This window comes from Somniosus microcephalus, chromosome 4 (genome assembly GCF_052327205.1).
Source record: "Somniosus microcephalus isolate GS21.2 chromosome 4, FLI_Smic_1.0, whole genome shotgun sequence".
Classification (NCBI taxonomy): domain Eukaryota; kingdom Metazoa; phylum Chordata; class Chondrichthyes; order Squaliformes; family Somniosidae; genus Somniosus; species Somniosus microcephalus.
In genome coordinates, this window is record NC_140990.1 from 280,423,097 (window position 1) to 280,447,685 (window position 24,589).

Sequence of the window (24,589 nt, forward strand, 5' to 3'; positions counted from 1 at the left end):
GATGCAAGTACAAGGATACTTGATGTATTATAAGGAACTGTATGATTTTGTTCATACATATGGTCTACTCCTCAAAGTCAGTTTGAATTATTCAAACTAAGCAATGTGAACATCATGCTCAAAAAAAATTAAATTATCTGATAATTTTAATTAAGCAATTCAATTATAGAAGAATGGGCTATATATTGCTACAAATTAAACATACTGGGGTAGAGTTTCCACTTTGGGCACAATCAGGGAATCCAATGCAAATTGCACCCATTTTGCATAATCGCTGAACGCAATTGACAACATTTAAAAACTTTTTTCTAAACAAATTTTGCTTTAAAAAATATTCCTTGATATATTTAAGAGTGGTAACCAACGTACCCTCTAAGCTGTGTGCCCAAAAGATCCAGCTTAATTTTTGGAACCTCCTCGAAGGTCTGCAAATGAGCACAATTAACAGAAACTCCCAATGGTGATTAATTCACCCTGGGGGCGCGGCCAGTTTGTGGGCGGAGATGGCTTCTAGCGCAATGTTTTTAAAACTAGCGCAAATGATTGTGGAAACTCGAGTTGCATTGAACGCAATTTGTGCTTAAAATTCTGCGATCTTTTGCGCCGGCTACACCAAATATCGGGGGAATTGTGCCAAAAAGCCCACAGGGCAATTGAGCGGAAACTCCAGGCCCCCATCTCACACTGGAGAAGTAGAAGTTTGTAGAAGATTAAATTTCAGCCAAAGTGAAAATCTTATACAGAAATGATTTTGACAAACAGAAAGGATGTATTTGAAAATCTACCAAGAACATGAAGCAACATCTCTCCTTAAAAAAAGTATACTGAAACACAATTAGTTAAAAAGACAGATGATTTATTAGAAGTCATTTTAAAAGAGAATATACTTTTTGTACATGGAATTTTTTTAAAATACAGGCCAACATTAATATTTTATTTAATATGCTAAAATATCATATTCAAATGCCAACTACTTGGAATGGTAAACACACCAACTCGCAAACTTCACCTAGACTCTGATTGGCTGAGACTCATCTTAATCTTTGGTCTGAAATTAGAACCAACTTGGTTATATGGCTGAATTATGACCAATATGCAGGAGTGTAGGGTTCAGTTTGGGTCCCGCCAAAATCAATCAGCTGCAGACCTCATGACAGGCTTGGTTCAAAAATGGACACAAGATCAGAGCAGACTCGAAGTGCCATATGGCCTACTCCTGCTCTTAATTCTTATGAATTTCAAACTGAGGCATGAGTGACCGCCCTTGGCACCAAGGCAGCATTCAGCCAAATGTGACACGAAGGAGTCCTAGTTAAATAAAGTCAATGGGGATCAAGGGGAAAACTCTAGTGATTGGAGTCATAACTAGCACAAAGGAAGATGGTGGTGGTTGTTGGACACCAATCATCTCATCCCCAAAATATCACTGAAGGAATTCCTCAGGGTACCTCCTAGGCCCAACTATCGTCAGCTGCTTCAATGGCCTCATCTCCATCATATGTTTAGAAGTAGGGATGTTTGCTAATGATTGCACAGTGTTCAGCTCATAGAAACATAGAAGATAGGAGCAGGAGTAGGCCATTCGGCCCCTCGAGCCTGCTCCGCCATTCAATGCGACCATGGCTGATCATCCAAATTCCATACCCAGTCCCTGCTTTCTCCCCATATCCCTTTAGCCTTAAGAAATATATCCAACTCCTTCTTGAATATATTTAATGTATTGGCCTCTACTGCCTTCTGTGGTAGAGAATTCCACAGGTTCACCACTCTCTGGGTGAAGAAATTCCTCCTCATCTCTGTCCTAAATGGCCTACCCCTTATCCTTAGACTGTGACCCCTGGTTCTGGACTCCCCCACCATCGGGAACATCCTTCCTGCATCTAGTCTGTCCAGTCCTGTCAGAATTTTATAAGTTTCAATGAGATCCCCTCTCATTCTTCTAAACTCCAGCGAGTACAAGCCCAATCGACCCAATCTCTCCTCATACGTCATTCCTGCCATCCCAGGTATCAGCCTGGTGAATCTTCGCTGAACTCCTTCCATGGCAAGAACATCCTTCCTCAGATAAGGCGACCAAAACCGCACACAATACTCAAGATGTGGTCTGACCAAGACCCTGTACAACTGCAGCAAGACATCTTTGTTCCTGTACTCAAACCCTCTCGCTACGAAGGCCAACATGTCATTTGCCTTCTTAACCGCCTGCTGCACCTGCATGCTTACCTTCAGCACATGGTGCACAAGGACACCCAGGTCTCGTTGCACTTCCCCTTCTCCCAATCTATTGTCATTCAGATAATAATCTGCCTTCCTGTTTTTGCCACCAAAGTGGATAACCTTGCATTTATCCACATTATATTGCATCTGCCATGCTTTTGCCCAATCACCCAACCTGTCCAAATCATCCTGGAGTTTCTCGGCATCCTCCTCACAGCACACACGCCCACCCAACTTTGTGTCGTCTGCAAATTTGGAGATATTACATCTAGTTCCCTCGTCTAGATCATTAATATATATTGTGAATAGCTGGGGCCCAAGGACCGATCCCTGCGGTACCCCACTAATCACTGCTTGCCACTTGGAAAAAGACCCGTTTATTCCAACTCTTTGCTTTCTGTCTGCCAACCAGTTCTCTATCCAAGTCAATACCTTGCCCCCAATCCCATGTGCCTTAATTTTACACGCTAATCTCTTATGCGGGACCTTATCAAAAGCCTTCTGAAAGTCCACTGGTTCTCCCTATTTTATCAGTTACATCCTCAAAAAAATTCAGTAGATTAGTCAAGCACGATTTACCTTTTGTAAATCCATGTTGACTTTGTCCGATCCTGTCACTGTTTTCCAAGTGCTCTGCTATTACATCTTTTATAATGGACTCTAGCATTTTCCCTACTACCGATGTCAGGCTTACCGGTCTGTAATTCCCCATTTTCTCTCTACCACCTTTTTTGAATAGTGGGGTAACATTAGCTACCCTCCAATCCATGGGTACTGTTCCAGATTCCATCGAATGCTGGAAGATGATCAGCAAAGCATCAACTATTTCTAGGGCCACTTCCTTAAGTACCCTAGGATGTAGATTATCAGGCCTTGGGGATTTATCGGCCTTTAATCTCATCAATTTCCCTACAAATACTGATTTCTTTCAGTTCCTCTCTTTCATCAGACCCTATGTTCCCTGACATCTCTGGGAGGTTATTTGTGTCCTCCTTTTTGAAGACAGAACCAAAATATGTATTTAATTGGAGTTCCATTTCTTTGTTCCCCATTATAAATTCCCCTGATTCTGACTGCAAGGGACCTACGCTTGACTTCACCAATCTTTTTCTCTTCACATATCTATAAAAGCTTTTACAGTCAGTTTTTATGTTCCCTGCAAGCTTACTCTCATTCTATTTTCCCTTTCTTAATTAATCCCTTTGTCCTCCTTTGTTGAATCCTAAACTGCTCCCAATCCTCAGGTTTACTGCTTTTTCTGGCCAATTTATATGTCCTTTCCTTGGATCTTATGCTATCCCTAATTTCCCTTGTTAGCCACAGTTGAGTCACCTTTTTTGTTTTATTTTTATGCCAAACTGGGATGAACAAATTCTGTCCTTCATCCATGCGATCTTTGAATGTTTGCCATTGCCTATCCACCGTCAACCCTTTGAGTGACATTCCCCAATCAATCCTACCCAACTCGCGCCTCAGACCATCGTAGTTTCCTTTATTTAAATTTAGGACCCTAGTCTCTGATTCGACTACTTCATTCTCCATCTTAATGAAGAATTCGATCATATTATGATCGCTCCGATCCAAGGGGCCTCGTACAACAAGATTGCTAATTAATCCTTTCTCGTTACATTATAAGCTCGATTCGCAATTCCTCAGATAATTAAGCAGTCCATGCCCAAATGCAGAGAGACATGGACAACTTCTAGGTCTGGGCTAGGAAGTGGCAAGTAACCATCTCCATCAACAGCCAAACTACCACCCCTTGACATTCAATGGGATTACCATCGTGGCGCACCTCACTAGCAACATCCTGAGGGATCAATGTTGACCAGAAATTCAACTGGACCAGCTACATAAATACTATGACTACTAGAACAGGTCAGAGGCTGGGTGATCTGTGGTGAATAGCACATCTCCCTCGCCCCCACAGCTGATTTTTCAATGACACTACCTGGCCCTCTCCATGTTGCAGTCTGCCTACACAAGCAGCAATGGCTTCAATGGCTATAGCTGTATTACATTAACCTGGGGACAGACTTTCAAACACTCCTGCTTTTCTACTTTAATAACTTGTACAATGATCAGGGCTATGTACGAATATGTAGTCTTTGAATAAGCTGAAAAACTGCAGAAATGTTACTGAAGGCTGAGTATTAAATCGAAAAGGAATATTAAATGTGGAAACTTTGACCTAAAGAAGATGGATAGTCTTTGGAATGCATTCAAATATGGTCAAAACATACAAAACTTTCTCTGTCAGGGCTAAATGGTAAAATATGATCTGGTAAGTGCCAACCAGATCAACAGTACAGGAAATATGGCACAATACAGTGTAGGTTTGGGGAAACAAAAAGCTTACAGTGTGCGAGAGAAACATATAGGTTCTTCTCAAGGATAGAAATGAATGTTCAGCAACTTGACCAATTATTCTGTTTATGCCTCCAATGTGGCACTAAATATTAATAGAAATGTTCTTGTGCACGTTTTTTGGGCTCCCCAATTTAGCAGTGGGATGGCCCATGCCCAATCTATGCAGGCATTGGTCCCACTGCCAAATTGTTGCGGGCCCCTTAAATATGCAAATTAGGGGCCCAATGTTAAAGAACCTGTTTGAAAAATTAGTGACCGATGAGCGAGGCAGGAGCTGGGCCTGCCCTGCCCATAAAAAATTCTTGTGGAGCAAGGAGGAGCAGGAATGCTCCCCTTACTCCACAGGAGTCACAATCGCTGCCGCCCCCACCCCCGCAGCCTGCTCCAAGCCCCCTCCCGGAACTTACCCGAGGGCCACTGCTGGCAATGTTGACAAACCGAAATTGACTATTCACCTGAACACAAACCATTCAACATCTCCACTAAAATAGTGGACAGAGGTATGTCATTCAAATGAAGACATTTCTTGCCGATTTCAAATTTCCGGTCTGCACTAAAGGCCTGGAATTTGCTGTAGTAATAAGGGTGAGGCTGTCAGCACTTGCCGTTATTACTGTGCAAAATGACAGCAACTTCTGGCGTCCGCACATGCGCAGTTAAATGCGGAAATCCAGAAGTTGCTGTCAGTGATACCCTGCTTCTCCACAGGGTGCGCTGTTGCAGTCTTCGCAGCTAAAATCATTTAGAAAGCACTGATTTGTCATGAACTTCAATTATTTACACACTATTCTCACTGTAAGAAGCAATGATAAAGTTAAGTCTTGTTTAATCAGGAGTAACTGAGTTTTTAACGGTGTACTAAGCAATGTTCCCTTTTTTTTTAAGTGCATGATCCATTTAACTGGGTGCGTGGCCCATTCAAATCTTTCCACATGCGCGGTTTCTTCCCTGTAGAAGCCAGTGAGCGGCCTGCGTGGGACCTCCAGACTGCTGTGCAGCCGGTTTAGCGGGAACAATGGTACAAAGTCATAATTACTGCTGAACAACCTCTTTGGCCCTGAAAAGCTAATTTTATAAAAGTGTGGAGTCTCATTCCCACAGAAGAACATTAAAAAATTGCAGATTTTTAATAAAAATAACAATTTTAAGTTTTTTTCTGATATTTATGTTTCTCCCTTAACCCCATGTGTTTGTCCCAATCTTTATTTCACTTTCTGTACAATGATTTAAATGTGATTTATATTCCCTGCTTGCCATTTGAAGAATTCTCACAATCTGATTGGCTAATCAGCCTGCCTTGTTGCTGGACGTCACAGATCCCCTGTAGAAGGTGCCAAATTCAAATTGACATCGGAAAAGAGGTAGTGTGCGCTCTGGAGCCTGCCAAAACCTTATGGGCAGCTTTTTGCGAGGTCGGCGACAAGTGCCGTTCCTTCACCACTGACCGCAAAATCCAGGTCATTGTCTTAAGAAGGGCATCCCCAATCACTCCTAGAAGTTGGCCCTACACCCCTTGGAAATTAGAGAGAATATTTACTGCAATATCTATCTATCTCTATATATATATATATAAAGGAATCGATCTGTCCTTCTGTCTGTCCTCGGGTGTGCGTCTGTCCGACTATGCGCGCGAAAGTTATACGGCGTACCTACGCGCGCGTTACCTCCGAAGAAAGCTTACGCTTCCGGGACGCTCGTAAGCGTATTTACTTTTCGGTCGGACGAAAATTGTTCGTGCCTTATGCAAAAAACCTTCAAAATTAAACTCATTATCTGCTAATTAGCATTGATTGACTGACGTCAAGGTTCGACCAATCCTGTGCCGTCACGATTGACCAATCCTACAGTACGGTCCCCTGATGGTTGGCCAATCGGTGTGTGTGTGTGGGCGGGACTAATCGTTTTCATCTCGGGGATCTGGCAGCCATTGTTTCACTGCCATTACTTCAGCTTCCAGCTCAAACTACTTTGATCATCCAGCTTTGAAAAAGTTAGTATCTCTTTTAAAAATAACATAAGATTTACCAAAAACCTTTTATAAGTACTTTCACTTTCATCTTTCAAGGTATTAAAAAGGTAGAAATGTTGCCCGGCAGCAGATTCACAAAGGGACACAGACAGGGCCCTAAAGCCTGGGACTCGATTTAAAATGTTGCCCGGCAACAGATTCACAGAGGGACACAGAGAGACCCCAAAGCCTGGCACTCGATTTAAACCGCCCGGCCCAAAACAGCCCTGGCAAAGCCGGGCTCCCCCCAGCTAGTCTAGGTATATATTGTTGCGGTCCCTGGGTCACACTAAGATCCCATATCATGTGTACTGAATTCTATGAATGTATACACGCGGACACATGCTGTTTCCCCAGTATTCAGAAGGCAAACTGATAAGCATCTAGTGACAGGAGGCCAAGTGTAAACCCACAAACTGGTTATTTTTAAATAATGAGTGAACAGAAGTTTTCCAGTGAGATTATATAATTACCCTTGAGGGAGAGAAGAAAAAGAGAAAAAAAGAGACAGAGACAAAGAGACAGATACAAAAAGAAACAGATACCTCGATTTTAATTCGACTCACCTGGTGGAAATCAGGCAAAGGGGCAGTTAAATGAAGCGGGGTACTTACCCACTCTTTTCCTGCCCCAATCTGACAGACTGCAATTTTAAATTGCAGGCAGCAAGAACACCCACCACAAGTCGGTGAGGTCCTCTTTAAATATGCAAATTGGGCCCCAATGATGTAAATCGGGGCCTGATTTCGATTTTAATCTGAGGCCCAAGTGGGTTCCCCACCAGCAAAATTGCAAGCATCTGTCATTTTGCCAGGAACAGGAGCCAGAAGAGGCCCAGTCAGGCAAGTTACCTTGTGGGCCAGGAGAAACAGGGGTGTTCCTCCGGGCCCCACAAGGAAACCTTGGGCCTCATCTCTGGGACTGCCCCCCACCCGCCCACCTATTCACTCACCTTCATACCAGGGAACGTGCCCTCTGGTCTGCATTCTGTATATAGAGGAAAACATTGCTTACAATTTCCTCTGCCAAGGGTCAAGTCCTCTCACCGCCAGTCTAAGTTAGTTTTCTCAATGGATATTCATTACTAGATAGCTTCTTGTAACTCAGTAGCAATAGGCCATGTGGTCCAGAAGGGTAGTGCTTCCTCAATATAATTTATTGCAAATAATACTTAGCTATGAACCAGACATTTATTATTTAGGAATATAGCACTACAATTCAATATTTCATTTTTTTTAAGGCTGCGCTACATTTTTGACAATAAAGAAGAAAATGTCCAAAACTCTCCAGGAACATTTTGGTAAAATGACTGGGAGCCTAGGCTGTGTCTATGAAAGTCACAGCCACACTTTTATTTCCCCCAATATCCACTGATGTGATGCAGAATAGGCCTCAAAGTGGGACAGAATTCCACGGTTTTTGGGAAAAAACAGGCTTTATGGTTTGAATGCTTTATGTTCACATAACCAAAAAAAAAATTTAAGAGTTTTACTTAATTCTACTGGTAGAATTATTTACATTTCACTGCTTTTATCTAGTAGCATTTGACATAATAACATTCTGCCACTTTTTTGCTTTTCATGGAGAAATGTAAGCCTTTGTCTGTCATAACTTATTAAAAAAGGTCTATGATTTTTCTTGCTGCTCTGGCAAACACCTTGAAAGCATTTACGAAACAATGGGCTGCTGCAATGGGGGGACTTTAGGATAGTTCTGGATTGATGAGTTTAGATGAACCAAATGGCCTTCCTCATGTGCAACTATTTTGTGATGGTGAGTGTTGTTTCTCCATTCCCAAAGTTCTGCGTCTGTACGACACTGACCATGTGGTACGGCTGATGTTGAAGAAACAGTTCCAGAAGTGCTAACATATGAAGCACTACAGAAAATACACAGTGGATACTGATGTGTGTGGGAATGATGTAAAACAAAAAGATACTGCCTTATATTGAACTGAAACCTGCAGTCGCAGCAACATTTGTGTTATTGTGAAGCATAATGCTGTCTCAAATTAACTGCACTCTGTATTCCACAAGACCCACTCCATCAGCAGTTAAAGGCAATCAAGAACTTTTAACAAGGTCTGGGGAAAAAGAGAGAATATTTAAAACAAAAAGACAAAAAATCAATATGCAACAAATGAAGCAGCCATTTAGAGGCTGACAAAAATGTCTATGCCAACTGGAAGCTGGCTAACTTGGCTAAACAACTAATAATGAATCTCAAACCCAATTACTATTTAAAGCTTGCATTAGCAAATGTCATTTACTGAGACATAATGTTGGAACTGGGTAACACGGAATGGACTTAAAAATCCTGCTAGCCTTCTGTTTCCAAATTTTACTCCAACAATAAAAATAGTTTTTTTTTTTTAACCACTGGTTTTCTGAATATGGCGTAACAAGTACATTTGGAGTTTTTAAATATTTTAATAGTCGGGCAATGCAAGTCACTATTACAATAATAAAACAAGGGATACCTAAACTGTCCCACAGTTGCTGCATAATTTTCTTTAGCTCCTACTGGAAGAAATTACTTAGAATAAGTAGTCTTCCTAGTGCTATCCACTGGAAAGATATTTACGTACTCAGAAGCAGGTTGGTTCTTGGAGTGCATGGTTTGTGTATGCAGGTACAAACTTCTGCCCTTTGATTTAAAAAGGAACTCAGTACATAGATCAAAGTTCATAACCAGGAACTCTAAATACTCTTGCCCTCTGAAAGCGTTTAATTTCTTTACAACAGATGCACTAGAACATTTTTAAAACAAGTAGCATATTTAGCTTACCCATATACAGTTACCTTAAATACCAAGAGTTTTCCACTTTATTCCCTACACATGGTCCTTACTGTATTGCTGTTGATGCTGTATCACTATAAAACTGTGGAATCTTAACTATTTCTTTACACCTCCATTTGTCTCAGAATACAGATTCCAGTGCGTACCTCTCAGTACACAAGTTTAATATTTTACAGCACAGATTAGCACCAGTACATTGAGAGGTGTACAATGTTATGGCCTCAATAACTGCCACCTAATGCCAGTGCTGAAGCACAGACTAGCAAGCAATCCCTGCAAGTGCCATGTATGCGCCCAAGCTCTGACAGTATGGATTGAACAAAAAAAAGTCTTAACCCAATTACTTTCAAAAATTCTAAGTCACATCCAGCCTATTTAAAATAACCTTGATTATTAAAATATTTTCCCACATCTGGATAAATGGCAAAACCTATTGTCTTACACACTCAAGTCATATATCTAAACATTCCTAAGGCAACAGTTTGGAATATTTTGCTCATCACTAGCGCTCTCTTAAATTACAAACGTAACAGGTAATAAAAAATGCTGTGGGATTTATTTGAGGCTCTATTCTCTCAGCTCCCTCCTTCACTGCTGTGAAACTGCTCAAACTCTTCATACATCCAGTGAATGGGACAAAGAGCGAAGCTTGAAAATATGAATACATTTTTTAAATGGACTTCCTGATGAATTACAAGATTTTGAAGTTTTAAGATTTATAGCTGGAAACACCACTTAAGTATTCCAAAAACAACCAAATGGTTTTAAAAGTTCGTTTAAGAGAAGCATGTCTATTTTACTTCAACAGAGGTGCCCAACGTGTCTATTTAGCCTAGACTAGGTGACCTGGATTTGGTTTTGTAATGAAGTATTGTCATATACCGGTCATACTTGTTCAACTGAGACAATGCTAAATACTGGCTTGTAACCCTCGTCAGTCACAAATAGATGCAAAACAAGGAGGAAGGGAAATATTACATCATAATAGCAGTGAAAAGAAACTCCTGATTACAACAGTCTATGGACTCAACAGATTTCACCATACTGAAAACTGCTTTACAAAGAGGGAGTATACTCTAGGAGGAAGGAAAGAATGCACTGCTTGTGCCTTCACTGCAGAGACACAGAACAGGACTTTGATATAATCAAAGGGTTCTCAGATTGTGGTCAGACTTATCTCAACACAACAATTTTTAAAAAAAATCTGCAAATGATTTTCTTCCAAACGCTATAAAAGTTACCACAAAAAACATGAAAATAATGGGATTGTATTGTCATGATATTTTGCAAAATAGAAGTACATCCAGCTGAGAATTCATTAACCTACAGTGCCATAAATATCCTTGGGACAAACATACTTCTGTGACATTCCTCGGTTATCTCACTGGAATCTGAAACCAGAACTGATGATCTATTCAGAGGCTTTACTCATCCAGGTTTTAAAAAAACCTGTCAATTTAGAAATTACTTCTCACCTGTATTATCCTCTCAGTCAATAGTTAATAAAAACATATGTTATACATAAAGTTTTGATGTCTCAGTCACAATTTTGGTTGGAGGTTTTGTTTAGGTTCTTCTCTAACCTCAAGTTATAAGCATAAATCAGTTTCTTGTCTAATTGTAGTTAGTCTATAAATTTAACGCCGAAGATTTAATAATTAGTTCAATCTGAATTTAAGAGGGAATTCTCCATTCGGAAATAACAACAGACCAGGTAAGGAACCAACTAGAGATCAGGCCAACCAATTAGAGATCAGGCAATCTTAGACTGGGTATTATGTAATGAGAAAGGATTAATTAGCAATTTTTTGTGCGAGGCCCCTTGGGGAGGAGCAATCATAATATGATCAAATTCTTCATTAAGATGGAGAGTGAAGTAGTTGATTCAGAGACTTGGGTACTGAATTTAAATAAAGGAAACTACGATGGTATGAGGCACAAGTTGACTAGGATGGATTGGGGAATGTTACTTAAAGGGTTGACAGTGAATAGGCAATGGCAAACATTTAAAGATCGCATGGATGAACTATAGAATTTGTTCTTCCCTGTTTGGCATAAAAATTTAAAAAAAGGTGACTCAACATTGGCAAACAAGGGAAATTAGCATAAGATCCAAGGAGAGGACATATAAATTGGCCAGAAAAAGCAGCAAACTTGAGGATTGGGAGCAGTTTAGGATTCAGCAAAGGAGGACAAAGGGATTAATTCAGAGGGGGAAAATAGAGTATGAGAGTAAGCTTTCAGGGAACATAAAAACTGACTGTAAAAGCTTTTATAGATATGTGAAGAGAAAAAGATTGGTAAAGTCAAGCATAGGTCCCTTGCAGTCAGAATCAGGGGAATTTATAATGGGGAACAAAGACATGGCAGACCAATTAAATACATATTTTGGTTCTGTCTTCATAAAGGAGGACACAAATAAACTCCCAGAGATGTTCGGGAACATAGGATCTAATGAGAGGGAGGAACTGAAAGAAATCAGTATTTGTAGGGAAATGGTGTTAGGGAAATTGACAGGATTGAAGGCCGATAAATCCCCAGGGCCTGATAATCTACATCCTAGGGTACTTAAGGAAGTGGCCCTAGAAATAGTAGATGCATTGCTGGTCATCTTCCAAAATTTTATAGACTCTGGAACAGTTCCCATGAATTGGAGGGTAGCTAATGTAACCCCACTATTTAAAAAAGGTGGTAGAGAGAAAACGGGGAATTATAGACATTGGTAGTGGGGAAAATGCTAAAGTCCATTATAAAAGATGTAATAGCAGAGCACTTGGAAAACAGTGACAGGATCGGACAAAGTCAACATGGATTTACAGAAGGTAAATCATGCTTGACTAATCTACTGGAATTTTGTGAGGATGTAACTGGTAGAATAGATAAGGGAGAACCAGTGGATGTGGTGTATTTGGACTTTCAGAAGGCTTTCGATAAGGTCCCATGTAGGAGACTAGCGTGCAAAGTTAAAGAACATGGGATTGGGGGTAAGGTACTGACTTGGATAGAAAACTGGTTGGCAGACAGGAAGCCAAGAGTTGGAATAAACGGGTCTTTTTCCAAGTGGAAGGCAGTGACTAGTGGGGTACCACAGGGATCGGTGCTAGGGCCCCAGTTATTCACAATATATATTAATGATCTAGACGAGGGAACTAGATGTAATATCTCCAAGTTTGCAGACGACATAAAGCTGGGTGGGTGTGTGCACTGTGAGGAGGATGCAGAGAAACTCCAGTACGATTTGGACAGGTTGGGCGATTGGGTAGATGCATGTGGATAAATGCGAGGTTATCCACTTTGGTGGCAAAAACAGGAAGGCAGATTATTATCTGAATGGCAATAGATTGGGAGAAGGGGAAGTGCAATAAGACCTGGGTGTCCTTGTGCACCAGTCGCTGAAAGTAAGCATGCAGGTGCAGCAGGCGGTTAAGAAGGCAAATGGTATGCTGGCCTTCATAGCAAGAGGATTCGAGTACAGGAGCAAGGATGTCTTGCTACAGTTGCACAGGGCCTTGGTGAGACCACACCTTGAGTATTGTGTGCAGTTTTGGTCGCCTTATCTGAGGAAGGATTTTCTTGCCATGGAGAGAGTGCAGCGAAGATTCACCAGACTGATACCTGGGATGGCAGGAATGACGTATGAAGTGAGATTGGGTCGATTAGGCTGATATTCACTAGAGAGTGTAGAAGAATGAGAGGGGATCTCATTGAAACTTATAAAATTCTAACAGGACTAGACAGACTAGATGCAGGCAGGCTGTTCCCGATGGTGGGGGAGTCCAGAACCAGGGGTCGCAGTCTAAGGATAAGGGGTAAGCCATTTAGGACTGAGAGGAGGAGGAATTTCTTCACCTAGAGAGTGGTGAACCTGTGGAATTCTCTACCACAGAAGGCAGTTGAGGCCAATTCATTAAATATATTCAAGAAGGAGTTACATATATCTCTCAAGGCTATGGGGTTCAAGGGATATGGGGAGAAAGCAGGGACAGGGTACTGAATTTGGATGATCAGCCATGATCGCATTGAATGGCGGAGCAGGCTCAAGAGGTCGAATGGCCTACTCCTATCTTCTATGTTTCTATGACAGTAGGTACAAAGGTATGCTCAGGCATAAACCATTAACATTACTAGTTATTGCCTTCATGCAATCTTTAACTACAGCACATATAATTTTATGGCAAAGTACAAAAAAGGAAATGGCAACCCAGCCCAACAACTTTTGCAGTGCTCCACATCATGATCAAGTTTCCCCTATAGACTATAGTTTTTTCTGTATTGTTTTTCTTTATCATATGCACTCATATGGTATGTGCTCATATGGTTAGAACACAATTAAGCAATCAAACAAAGAACCCTTGCTACTGTACGCCAACTCACTGAATGTACCACATGATTCTTTTTCGCTTCAGGACACAGTCTGAATACTCATCAGATCAAGGCTCAGGCTATATTACAACAGTTTATTTAATGTAGAACAGGTATATGAACAGTATTTCATGCAAAACAGTACATTTTACAGTAATTCACATTACTATACTTCACAATATTTCAAAGGTAAGCCTGAGCTATTGCTCAACATACATTGAACCTTGAAAATTAATGTTCACTTCTTGTGTGGTAAAACTCTGTCAGAGTCAAACTAGTCCAATTGCTCTGCTGGCTAACAGACTATAGACTAACTCCTGAAGTAAACACAGCCAGAAGTAATATTTCAAATCCTTTGAAGATGTATAGAGACAAAGCCTATTCAACATTTCCCTTAATTATATTAGATGGTTAAGCATTGTTTGTCAATTGAGTTTGTCCCCAATTTGAAATATCTGTGATAGTTGGAACTTCATTTCAGCCATCTAGCCATGGTACAATAAATTGGTAACTCAATACTTTCTGCATTCAATGGATATTAAAACCACTACTGTTGACAGAAACCAAGATGCACAACACACATTAATTGACCTTTCTTCAGAACTAAGGTCAGTTAATATGAAGTATAATATTGTCTATTCTCTCGTCAGATGCTAACTGACCTGCTGTGTGATTCCAGCATTTTCTGCCTTTGTTTCAGACTTTCAGCACCTGCAGTTATTTTGCTTTTTACTTTAATTGTTTATTCTCTGTACCTTACAGAAACAGCCCATGGCAACCATAATTAACCCTATCCACTGTTATTAATAGTAAGGAATTAAAATCAATAATCTAATAGTCAAAATATCCAATGAAGTTACACATCTGCAGATTTTTGTAAAAAAAGTAATCCTGTGCTAAAATCAACTAGCATCGTAATATTTATTCTGCATCTATAGGGCTGCACCAATTAAACATTTGAAATAGCACAGGGTATAAATATTGACTAGTTGATTATATTCTTATAGGTCTATTTATTACTGAAAGGACTGATCACCTGGAGTATGAAAGGTTGCTTAGACTGCATGGTTAGTTATTATTTTGATTGGCTATCATAAATTGACCCTTAGTGTTAGGGGGATTAAATACGTGGGGTTACGGGGATAGGGTGGGATATGTGTTGGTGTAGGGGTTATGGGGATCAGGCGGGATATGTGTCGGTGCAGGCTCGATGGGCCGAAATGGCCTCTATCTGCACTGTGGCGTTTCTGTGACTCTGTGCTCTGTGACTATGGTACATAGGAACAAGAGTAGGTCATTCAGCTCCTTGAGCCTGTTCCACCATTCAATTAGATCATGACTAATCTGTACATCAACTCCATTACAGCACACCTGGTCAAAATTAATCATAATGGAGAATTAATTTCAATAGGGAAGGAGGTTAACAGAACAGAGTATGTTAAATAATTGTAAAGTGCTGTGCAACAAAACCATTAAGATGCTTCTGTCAAAATCACAATGTACAACTAGCTAGCAACACTGAATCAAGAGTTTTGGCAAGTGGAACCAGCCAGCAGTGGAACAGTTTGGTGTTTACAATTATAACAAAATCCAGGGAAATTAAATTAAAGCTGTAATCTAATCCTGACTATCTAATCTAATTCAGGCTATTTGTTTAAAACAAGTTACTTGAGCTTTGTATTAATTGTTTATGGTGGCAACTAAACCAGTTAGTTTAAAACCTCTCACTACTCCCAGTTAACCATTATTTTTTAATTTAATTCAGCAGTCAGAGAAGGTTTTAAAAAGAAACACTATTTCTTGACTAGTGTAATTTGCTGACATTTTTTGCCATTAGCTTCTGGACAGAATTCTTCACATTTCTCTCACACTTCTCTATTACACGTTTGTTACACAGTATTTTCATGTATCCAAGGAACTAGCCAAGGGTTTTAAGCTGGGTGTATATACACTTCAGAGAGGCTTGCTAACAGTCAAGATATCGAATGCCCAGGTTTCGGACGGGAAGTTTTTTTGCGGGAGTGGGGAAAGAAACATCATCATCTTTTGCTGAGTTTTGTAAATTGTACGAATGACTAGAACTAGAATTAATAACAGTGGTAGGATATGCACTTCATCCAGATACTTTGTGGCATTGTAACATCTGCTATCTTTTCCTCGGCTAAATATCAGTATGGCAGTAGAGAACCACCAGGATCTGATATAGTAATCTGCCTAATGAACAGTTATGGGTTAGCAGCAGGAAGTATTTTGAATTTGACATACTCCTCATATTCCTGTTTTTTTCCCCCATTAAAGATGTTGTTTTGAATTCACATATCTGAGGGGAGAAACTCCAAATTTTCAGTACACTGCAAACTGGAAATCCACCTCCTTGCCTTCAGACATCATGTACTTGGGAACTCTCTTCCAAACCTGCTCCTTGCCATCTCTTTCCCCACGTTCAAACGCCTACTCAAAAGCCTCGTCAGCTATGCATTTGTTCGCCTCCTGTAAATCTACTCTGTGGTTCTTCTTCCCACACCCTATTTTGTGAAGTTTTTTGAGCCAATTTGCTGCACTAAAAAGGTGCTATAAAAATACAAGGTTATAAGAGGCAGTCACGTGGCGTATGTGGCTCTCATGTTGGGTGGACTTTGATATCCTTTCCAGTCTTGATCCCCCAACTCCATTATAAAGTTCAATGCCAACCAGTATTCTAACCTCAGCCAGTACCGAGCTATGCAATATGCTGGAACAGCATCCAGGACTGGAGCTTTAGAAACCACAGAAGGTACAGGATTACTAATGAAAATATAACAGCGTGCCATGGATAGAAAATTAATACTTCAAATAATTATACAAAACAAATATTGATCAAACGTGGAAGATTTTACAGAAGCTAATACCCTGCTGAGAAGACGACCTTTCCACATTTAAAAATTTACTGAGAAGCACTTCCAACATTGCACATAGGTGTTTATAATCTCAGCATCACCAGGCAAAAAAGTTCTCTATAACTAACTATTCCTCCCGATTGATATATAATTGAGGTCTTTCACCTTAGCAAGTGGTGCAAGTCAGTCATTACCTTCACAACACGGTCATGTCAGACATTTGCAGACTTTGCTGTACTGCAAATTAAATTGTCCTCACCCATTAGAATGGGTTATGAGCTTTAATGCAATCTTATTCCTCAGTTTATTTACCATCACTGCAGCACAAAAGAATGCAAAACAGCAACAAAGATAAAGTACCTTGCTGCCAATTTTGCATCGATGCCAGATTTGCTTCCGATAGTGAAATGATCCAGAAGAGATCTCACCCACTCGTGTTGTGCATCCTGCAGAAATTGTGCAGTGGATTTTTAATTTTTTTTTTAACTTTACAAAAACCAATTCAGGTACCCCATGGAGCCATCATTCTCAACTGCCAATGATTGAAAATAGCTGACTATCCCATCAATTGTTCTGAAATCAGATATCTCACTGGCAGTCAGAGGCTGGTAATCAGTGCAAGGATCGAAGTATGCTTGCATGGGCCTATTCCATAGGAATGTGGACAAGTTTTTTTTCACCATTTATTCATTTACGTGGGCGTCACTGGCAAGGCTGGCATTTATTGCCCATCCCTAATTGCCCTCGAGAGGGTGGTGGTGAGCTGCCTTCTTGAACCCCTGCAGTCCATCGTAGCAGTTGTTCTTGATACGACAGAGTGGCTTGCTGGGCCATTTCTGAGTCAAGAGTCAACCACATTGCTGTGGGTCTGGGTTACATACAGGCCAGACCAGGTAAGGACGGCAGGTTTCCTTCCCTAAAGGACATGAGTGAAGCAGATGGGTTTTTACAACAATCCGATAGTTTCATGGTCACCATTACTGATACTAGCCTTTTTATTCCAGATGTATTTAATTAACTGAATTTAAATTCCCCAAGTGCCGTGGTGGGATTTGAACGCCGATCTCTGGATTACTGGTCCAGAAACATAACCACTATGCTACCATACCCGCTAGTAGTATAATCACAGCTCCTTGAAGAAAAAATGTGTATTTATATTGCGCCTTTCCTATTCTCAGTATATCCCAAAGTGCTTCACAATGAATTACTTTTAAAGTGTAGTCACAGTTGTTATGTAGGCAAATACAGCAGGCAATTTACACACAGCAAGATCCCACAAACAGCAATCTCAAACGACCAGTTAAAAGTTGATGTTCATTGTGGAAGGAATTTTGCCGATGCCATGGGAGGAGAACTCCCTGGTCTTCTTCAATTGGTGCCATGGGATCTTTTAGAAAAGGAACTGGTCTCAGTTTCAGATATTATTGGTCCCTTCAATTGGGTCAGTTAGTAACTCAGCACAACAGAACTTATGGTTCCAATAAATAAAAAGGAATCATTTGAAATAGCAAACTTCCTCTTCCAGATACTGACTGATCTGCTGATTTCTAGCTTTTTCTGCTTATTGCAGTGGTTTATGTTATTTTACATTAATCCAACAAAATAAAGTATTAACCCAAGGTTATACCAGATACTTGGTAAACTAACTAGCTGTCTTCAATGTACATTCTTTATTGTAAAGGAAACAGAATTTCAATCTCACACATATTTTAATCAGGCCCATTTAACGTGTTTTTGTTAGACCCTTCTTTAGGAAATACCCGTAAAATGTTTTTATTGCACAGGATCAGTCTGCCAACTGGTTATTACAATGTTATTTTGTTAATGTCTCCATACACCGATGAAACCTGGAATAATAGTGGCATCGCTCAACTCTCCCCCGAGAAACCTGCCGAACTTCTGCAACATTTCGACTCAGGTCTGTTGCGCAACAATTTGGCAGCATGTGGCACAGAATTATTTAAAAAACCCGTCACGTTGCAAAGTTGTACAGATAGAGAGTGAGGAATTCCGATAAGGGGGGGGGGCTACGACCAGTTGCTAGAGTAATAAACAGCAATCAACGAAAAAAAGTTTCAAACAACTACTAGGGACAGGCAAGGTACAGCGAGGAACCCTGTGTGGTCATCTGGTTGACCAACAGCAAATCTGAAATGGCAATGATGCTCATAAAACTGCAGATAAATAATACAGGTTTCTAAAACGATACACGCAGGCTCAACAACTCCCCCTGTATTAAACAGCTGATTTGATTTTAGTCTTATTTAATTAAATGATTATACGTACCCACGCAGGGAGATCTTGCTTAATCTCCTTAGTAATCACAAACTTCTCATCTTCCAGCAGTTGAAACGCTGCTTGCAAACGCGCAAGTTTCCAGCCCCTGTTCCTCTTCCACCAAATCCACACCACGAGCCCGAAGACGATCCAGGTGAGACTCAATCCGAAATAACCGGTCAGGTAGACGGGGAAAAGGTAGATGAACGCCTTGGCGAAGTGCGTCAGCAGCTCCATCAAGCCCGGGACCAGAGGGTTGGCGGAGCTCGCTCCCAACTCATCACAGAGTATCTCCGAAGAGTCAGAAGCCCGCCGCTCCGAGAACGAGATACTTCCCCTGGGGATGGATTTCTTCACTTCCGCGGCTGTGGTCATGTTTGCTCGGTGGCTTGTTCCGCAGGCTCTGCTACCAACCGCCCCAGCAGGCGCACCTTCCACTTCTTGGGATCAAACTTCTCTGATCAACAAGCAGCTCGTTCTCTCCAGCGCCGCCGCCCTGCAAATCCTCGGCACATTTAAAACAGGGTTTGTTCACCCCCCTACCTTCCCAGTCTTACCCTCAACCCTCCGGTCCTTCCTGCTCCGGGAACATCACTGATTTCTGGTTGGAATCGCGGTTTAAACACTCTCCGTCTCCCTCCACCCTGTCATCACTGCGCAAAAAAAAAACCTTCCTCCGCCTACACAGGAGACACTCCCCTGGGTCGGGCAGCCCTGCCTTCTCCCCCTGGTGTCAGGCTCGGGAACTGCCTGCTGCCTGTTAATGCAAAAAACCAAGCCCGCACCCTCATATAAATCAATGGGATCTGATGAAAACATTTGCATCTTTAGTTCAATAGACAGTTCACTTCACTTAACGGGAAGTATTATCGTGCCATCGCAACAAACGATCGCTTGCACTAGGGGGTCTACCCCCCTCGGCGTTGCTCTTGCTAAATCCAATTCTTGCCCCTCTTTTGGTAGGACCAAAAAATAAACAAATAAACTGTAACTAATAGAACTTTACTTAAACGTTAATAAATCAAATTAGAATTTGGTTATCCAAATTAATTATGCACTCCAGTCCCCACGGCGCCCACCGGTCACGGAAGTCCTCGAGCGTGCCGGCGGACACCACGTGCTCCATCTCCAGGGCCACCCGGGCGCGAACATGGCCGCAGAAGAGAGGGAGGCAATCTGGCTGGACGACCCCCTCAACCACCCGCTGCCTGGACCAATTGATGGCTTTTTTAGCCAGGCCCAGGAGCAGACCCACAAGGAGGTCCTCCAACCTGCCCGCTCCCCTCCGCACCGGGTGACCGTAGATCAAGAGCGTGGGACTGAAGTGCAACCAAAAATCGAGGAGCAGCCCCTTCAAATAATGGAAGAGGGGCTGCAACCTCTCACATTCAACATATATGTGAAACACGGACTCCTCCAGGCCGCAGAACAAACAGGTGGCCTGGGAGTCCGTGAACCTACTTAACAATATATTGTTCGGGACTGCTCCATGCAACACCCTCCAGGCCAAGTCCCCAATAGAGCAAGGGAGGACTCCCGCATAGAGAGCCCTCCATTGGGGACCTCCGCCTCCGCCGGAAGGCAAGACGGCACGCCAAGGCGTGTCCGGACGGCAGGTGAAGATGGCAAAGTGGAGAGTGTGCAGGAGCAGCCCGTACAGGAAATACCTCTGTGCGGAATGAAAAGGCACGGAGGGTATTTCCTCGAGATGGCTCAAGTTGTGAGGCGCCGGCTCCCGAGGGGAGTTTCGGGGCCGGGCGCCGATGAGGAATTCCGTCCGATTGGGGGAAAGCTCGGGCGGGATCGCCCCACGTGCTTGAGCCGCCTCGATACACCTTGTGGCGCCGGGGCGCAGTGTCGCTTTCATCGACTCGATGGCATTGACCGCGAGCTGGACGTTGGCCCAAGACATGCGCCGCGCCAACTCCTCCGGCGCCATCCAGCCCGATCCTCCGCCATCGAGCAGGTCCCCGACTCTTGTCACCTTGCCAGGCACAGCCCTGCGCTCCGCCAGCCACCCGAACCCGCGGATGTGGAGGTGCGGATGCCTGAGCAGCGGCTCCCGAAGGATAGCCGTCATTCCTGATGGGGGAGAGCTGCGCCTGGAAGCGACGTAGTTCCAAACCCATAGCAGTTCCTGGTAGAAGACAGGCAGCTCCTGCAGGCTGGCACGCGTGCCGCCCACTTTCACAAACAGGAGCTGCATGTCGTAATTGAGGCCGTGCAGCTGGCGGAAAAAATACGTCGCCAGCGCACACCATCTTGGAGGATTCTCGACGTACAGGTATCTCTGCAGCGTCTGAAGATGGAAAGTTGCAGCCTGGGTGCGAAGGCACACCAGCGCCTGACTGCCCTCCCTAAGCGGGAGACTCAGAACCGCGGCAGAGACCCAGTGCTTCCTTTTGCCCCAGAAGAAGTCGATGAGCTTCTTCTGCATCTTGGCGACAAACGCAGGGGGAGGGATCAAAGTGACCAACCGGTACCACAACATGGCGGCCACCAGCCGGTTTATGACCAGCACTCGACCCCTGTAGGACAACACTCGGAGCAGTCCTGTCCAGCGTCCTAAGCGAGTGGTGACTTTGGCCTCCAACTCTTGCCAGTTCGCCGGCCAGGCGTCCTTGGCAGGGCTAAGGTAGACTCCCAAATAGAGGAGGTGCGTGGTGCTCCAGGCGAAGGGCCTGAACTCCTCCGGCAGGGAGTCCACCCGCCACTGACCCACCAGGAATCCGGAACATTTCTCCCAGTTGATCTTGGCGGAGGATGCGTCCGAGTAAATCTGCTGGCATTCCCGCATCCTCCGCAAGTCAGTGGGATCCATGACCATGAGGAGCACGTCATCGGCGTAAGCCGAGAGGACCACCTCCATGCCCGGCCCTTGCAGAGCCAGTCCTGTCAACCTCTTCTGCAAGAGGCGCAGGAAAGGCTCCACGCAAAGGGTGTATAACTGACCGGACATGGGGCATCCCTGACGCACCCCCCTCCCAAAGCGAAGGGGCGCCGTCAAGGACCCGTTAACTTTAATCAGACACTCTGCGGCAGCATACAGAAGTCGGATCCGGGCGACAAAATGCGTCCCGAACCCGAATGTGCGCAGAGTCCCGAAGAGATACTCGTGATCCACCCTGTTGAACGCCTTCTCCTGATCCAGGGAAAGGAAGGAAGTTTGCAGATTGGCAGGTGCGAGCAAATTCTCAGCTGTGCTCTTTTGGTGATGCAGTAAACAAATAAACTGTAACTTAAAACATTAAAGGAAACTTAATAAATTAAATTAAAATTCCATTACCGGTGGTGATAATGCACGCCAGTCCCCGCGATGCCCACCAGTCACGGAAGGCCTCGAGCGTGCCGGCGGACACCGCGTGCTCCATCTCGCAGCAAATTACCCAGCTTTCAGGAGAACAGCGACCACGACACCACACAACCCTGCCACGGCAACCTCTGCAAGACATGCCAGATCATCAACACAGATACCATCATCACACGTGAGGACACCACCCACCAGGTACATGGTACATACTCATGTGACTCTGCCAACGTTGTCTACCTCATACATTGCAGGAAAGGATGCCCCGGAGCATGGTACATCGGCAAAACCATGCAGACACTGTGACAACAGATGAACGGACACCGCACCACAATCGCCAGGCAGGAGTGTTCCCTCCCAGTCGGGGAACACTTCAGCAGTCAAGGACATTCAGCCTCCGCTCTTCGGGTACACATTCTCCAAGGCAGCCTTCGAGACACAGGACAACGCAAAATCGTCGAGCAAAAACTGATAGCCAAGTTCCGCACTCATGAGGACGGCCTCAACTGGGATCTTGGGTTCATGTCACGCTGCATGTAACCCCACCTGACGTAGAGTCATCCAGACTTGAGTCGTCATTGGTTTGTTCTCTCTACACAGATGCGGCCGGACCTGCTGTGATTTCCAGCAAAAAAATAGTTTTTTGTTTGTTTTTTGTTTTTCATACAGACCCCAGCATCTGCAACATTTGACCCCTTGTGACCCCACCTCATTGTTCTTTGATGTAATGTTTTCCTGACTGACCTGTTTGGACACCATTCACACCTTTGATTGCTGTGATTATCTCTCTGCCGAGGTGTGATAAAGGGCAGTTAGAAAGATTACCTGTAATCATCTGGCAGTATTCTCTGACTATATATGCTGTGCCTATATGCTTCTCTTCACTTCACCTGACGAAGGAGCAGCGCTCCGAAAGCTTGTGATTTCAAATAAAGCTGTTGGACTATAACCTGGTGTTGTGGGACTTCTTACATTTGTCCACCCCAGTCCAACACCGGCATCTCCACATCATGACTCAAATATATGCATGTGGTTCACGATGATGGTCTGTCTAGAGAGAAGAATATTGATGTCACAAAGCCCAGTTTGTACTTATTGTATGATCATTAAAATATGGAAAATGAAAACTCCCTGTTGTTTATCAGCATGTGAGCTTTGGCTCTTCGTTGAGGTGGAGTGTTGGAAGTTTGTTAATCTATTTTTTGTGTCAGTATGTCTGTTGTGGATGAGCATTCTAATTGTTGTTTTCTACTGCATTAAACAACCAGAGAGTAGGAACAAAAAAATTCAGCTTCCCTATCGAATGCCATGACAGTTCCCCACCCACTCCATTATATATGCCTAAAAATAAGATTTGATAAATAATAAATGTATAATAAAATTCAAACAATAATATAAAAAACACAAGGTACCCATTCCACCTGCCAATCAATCTAAAAATTCACTCCCCCTCCTGATAAAGAGGGCCCACCACCCCTCATCAACACCCTTGACCCTGAATATACACTGTCTCAGGCGCAAATAACACCAGGCCACTCCACACCCCCAACCTGGTCCAATGTGACAAATGCAGGTGTATACATGCCAGACCAAAGGAATGCTTATTCTGATGATGAATGTATTACCAGCAGGTTCAACTCTGGAGTTGCCGTGCATTTATAAAGTAAATTTGGTTCAACTTTTCCAAATGCTAAGATCAGTTTCCTGTGGGTTTTAGACAGGATCGGGTAGTGGCAGTTTTCTGCTCTTAACTTTTATGTCTTTTGTTAAGGTTGGATGTGATTAAAAGGTGAAGTGGAGAGTTGAGAAGGGAGGCAGGTGACCGATACTGTACCACAGTTGTTTCCAAAAGGTTTGTTTTTCTCTCTCACTGATACTACAGTACTATAAAAATGAAACTTTAAATAGGGAGCAAAATATTTGTGGATAAACTTTAAGTTAAATGGGAATTTGTGTCCTAGGGTGGAAAATAGACTATTCCCCCTCTGCATCCAGCTCCCCAATCCCATTCATTCTGAGCCTAGGTGCAGGCCTCCTTATTGACTCACAAGCCAAGCCCTGAAGCTTTGACTCTCTTCTCCACACATGTGCTCTGCTCCACGTCTACACCCACGCCCAAGTCAAGCCCATCCAAATGTTCCACTTTCTGTATAACTGGCTCTTGGAAAGGGCAAGATTTGAAAGGAAGGTATACTTGAAAGACACTATAACCACAAGCAGCTTGGATCTACACTGCTGCAAACCTGTTCTGAATTGGGGTGAAGTGGCCGAGGTTTGTGAGGAAGCATGCTACCCATTTCTAATCCACCGGGTGCAAGTTGGTAACAATGGGGAGAGGAGGTCAATAGGAAATGGGACAAACAGGTAACAACA

General features: G+C 43.0%; 1 protein-coding gene across 1 annotated transcript in view; it reads right to left on the bottom strand.

The window, feature by feature from the left end:
* The window catches only part of LOC147120507 (extended synaptotagmin-3-like), a 152,280-nt gene extending 132,611 nt beyond the window's left edge, over positions 1–19,669 (bottom strand). The window contains exon 1 of the mRNA XM_085986537.1: positions 18,919–19,669. Within this exon, the coding sequence (XP_085842663.1) occupies positions 18,919–19,284 (366 nt within the window). The 5' untranslated portion in view covers positions 19,285–19,669. The remainder of the gene's footprint in view (positions 1–18,918) is intronic.
* Positions 19,670–24,589: the final 4,920 nt, after the last annotated feature.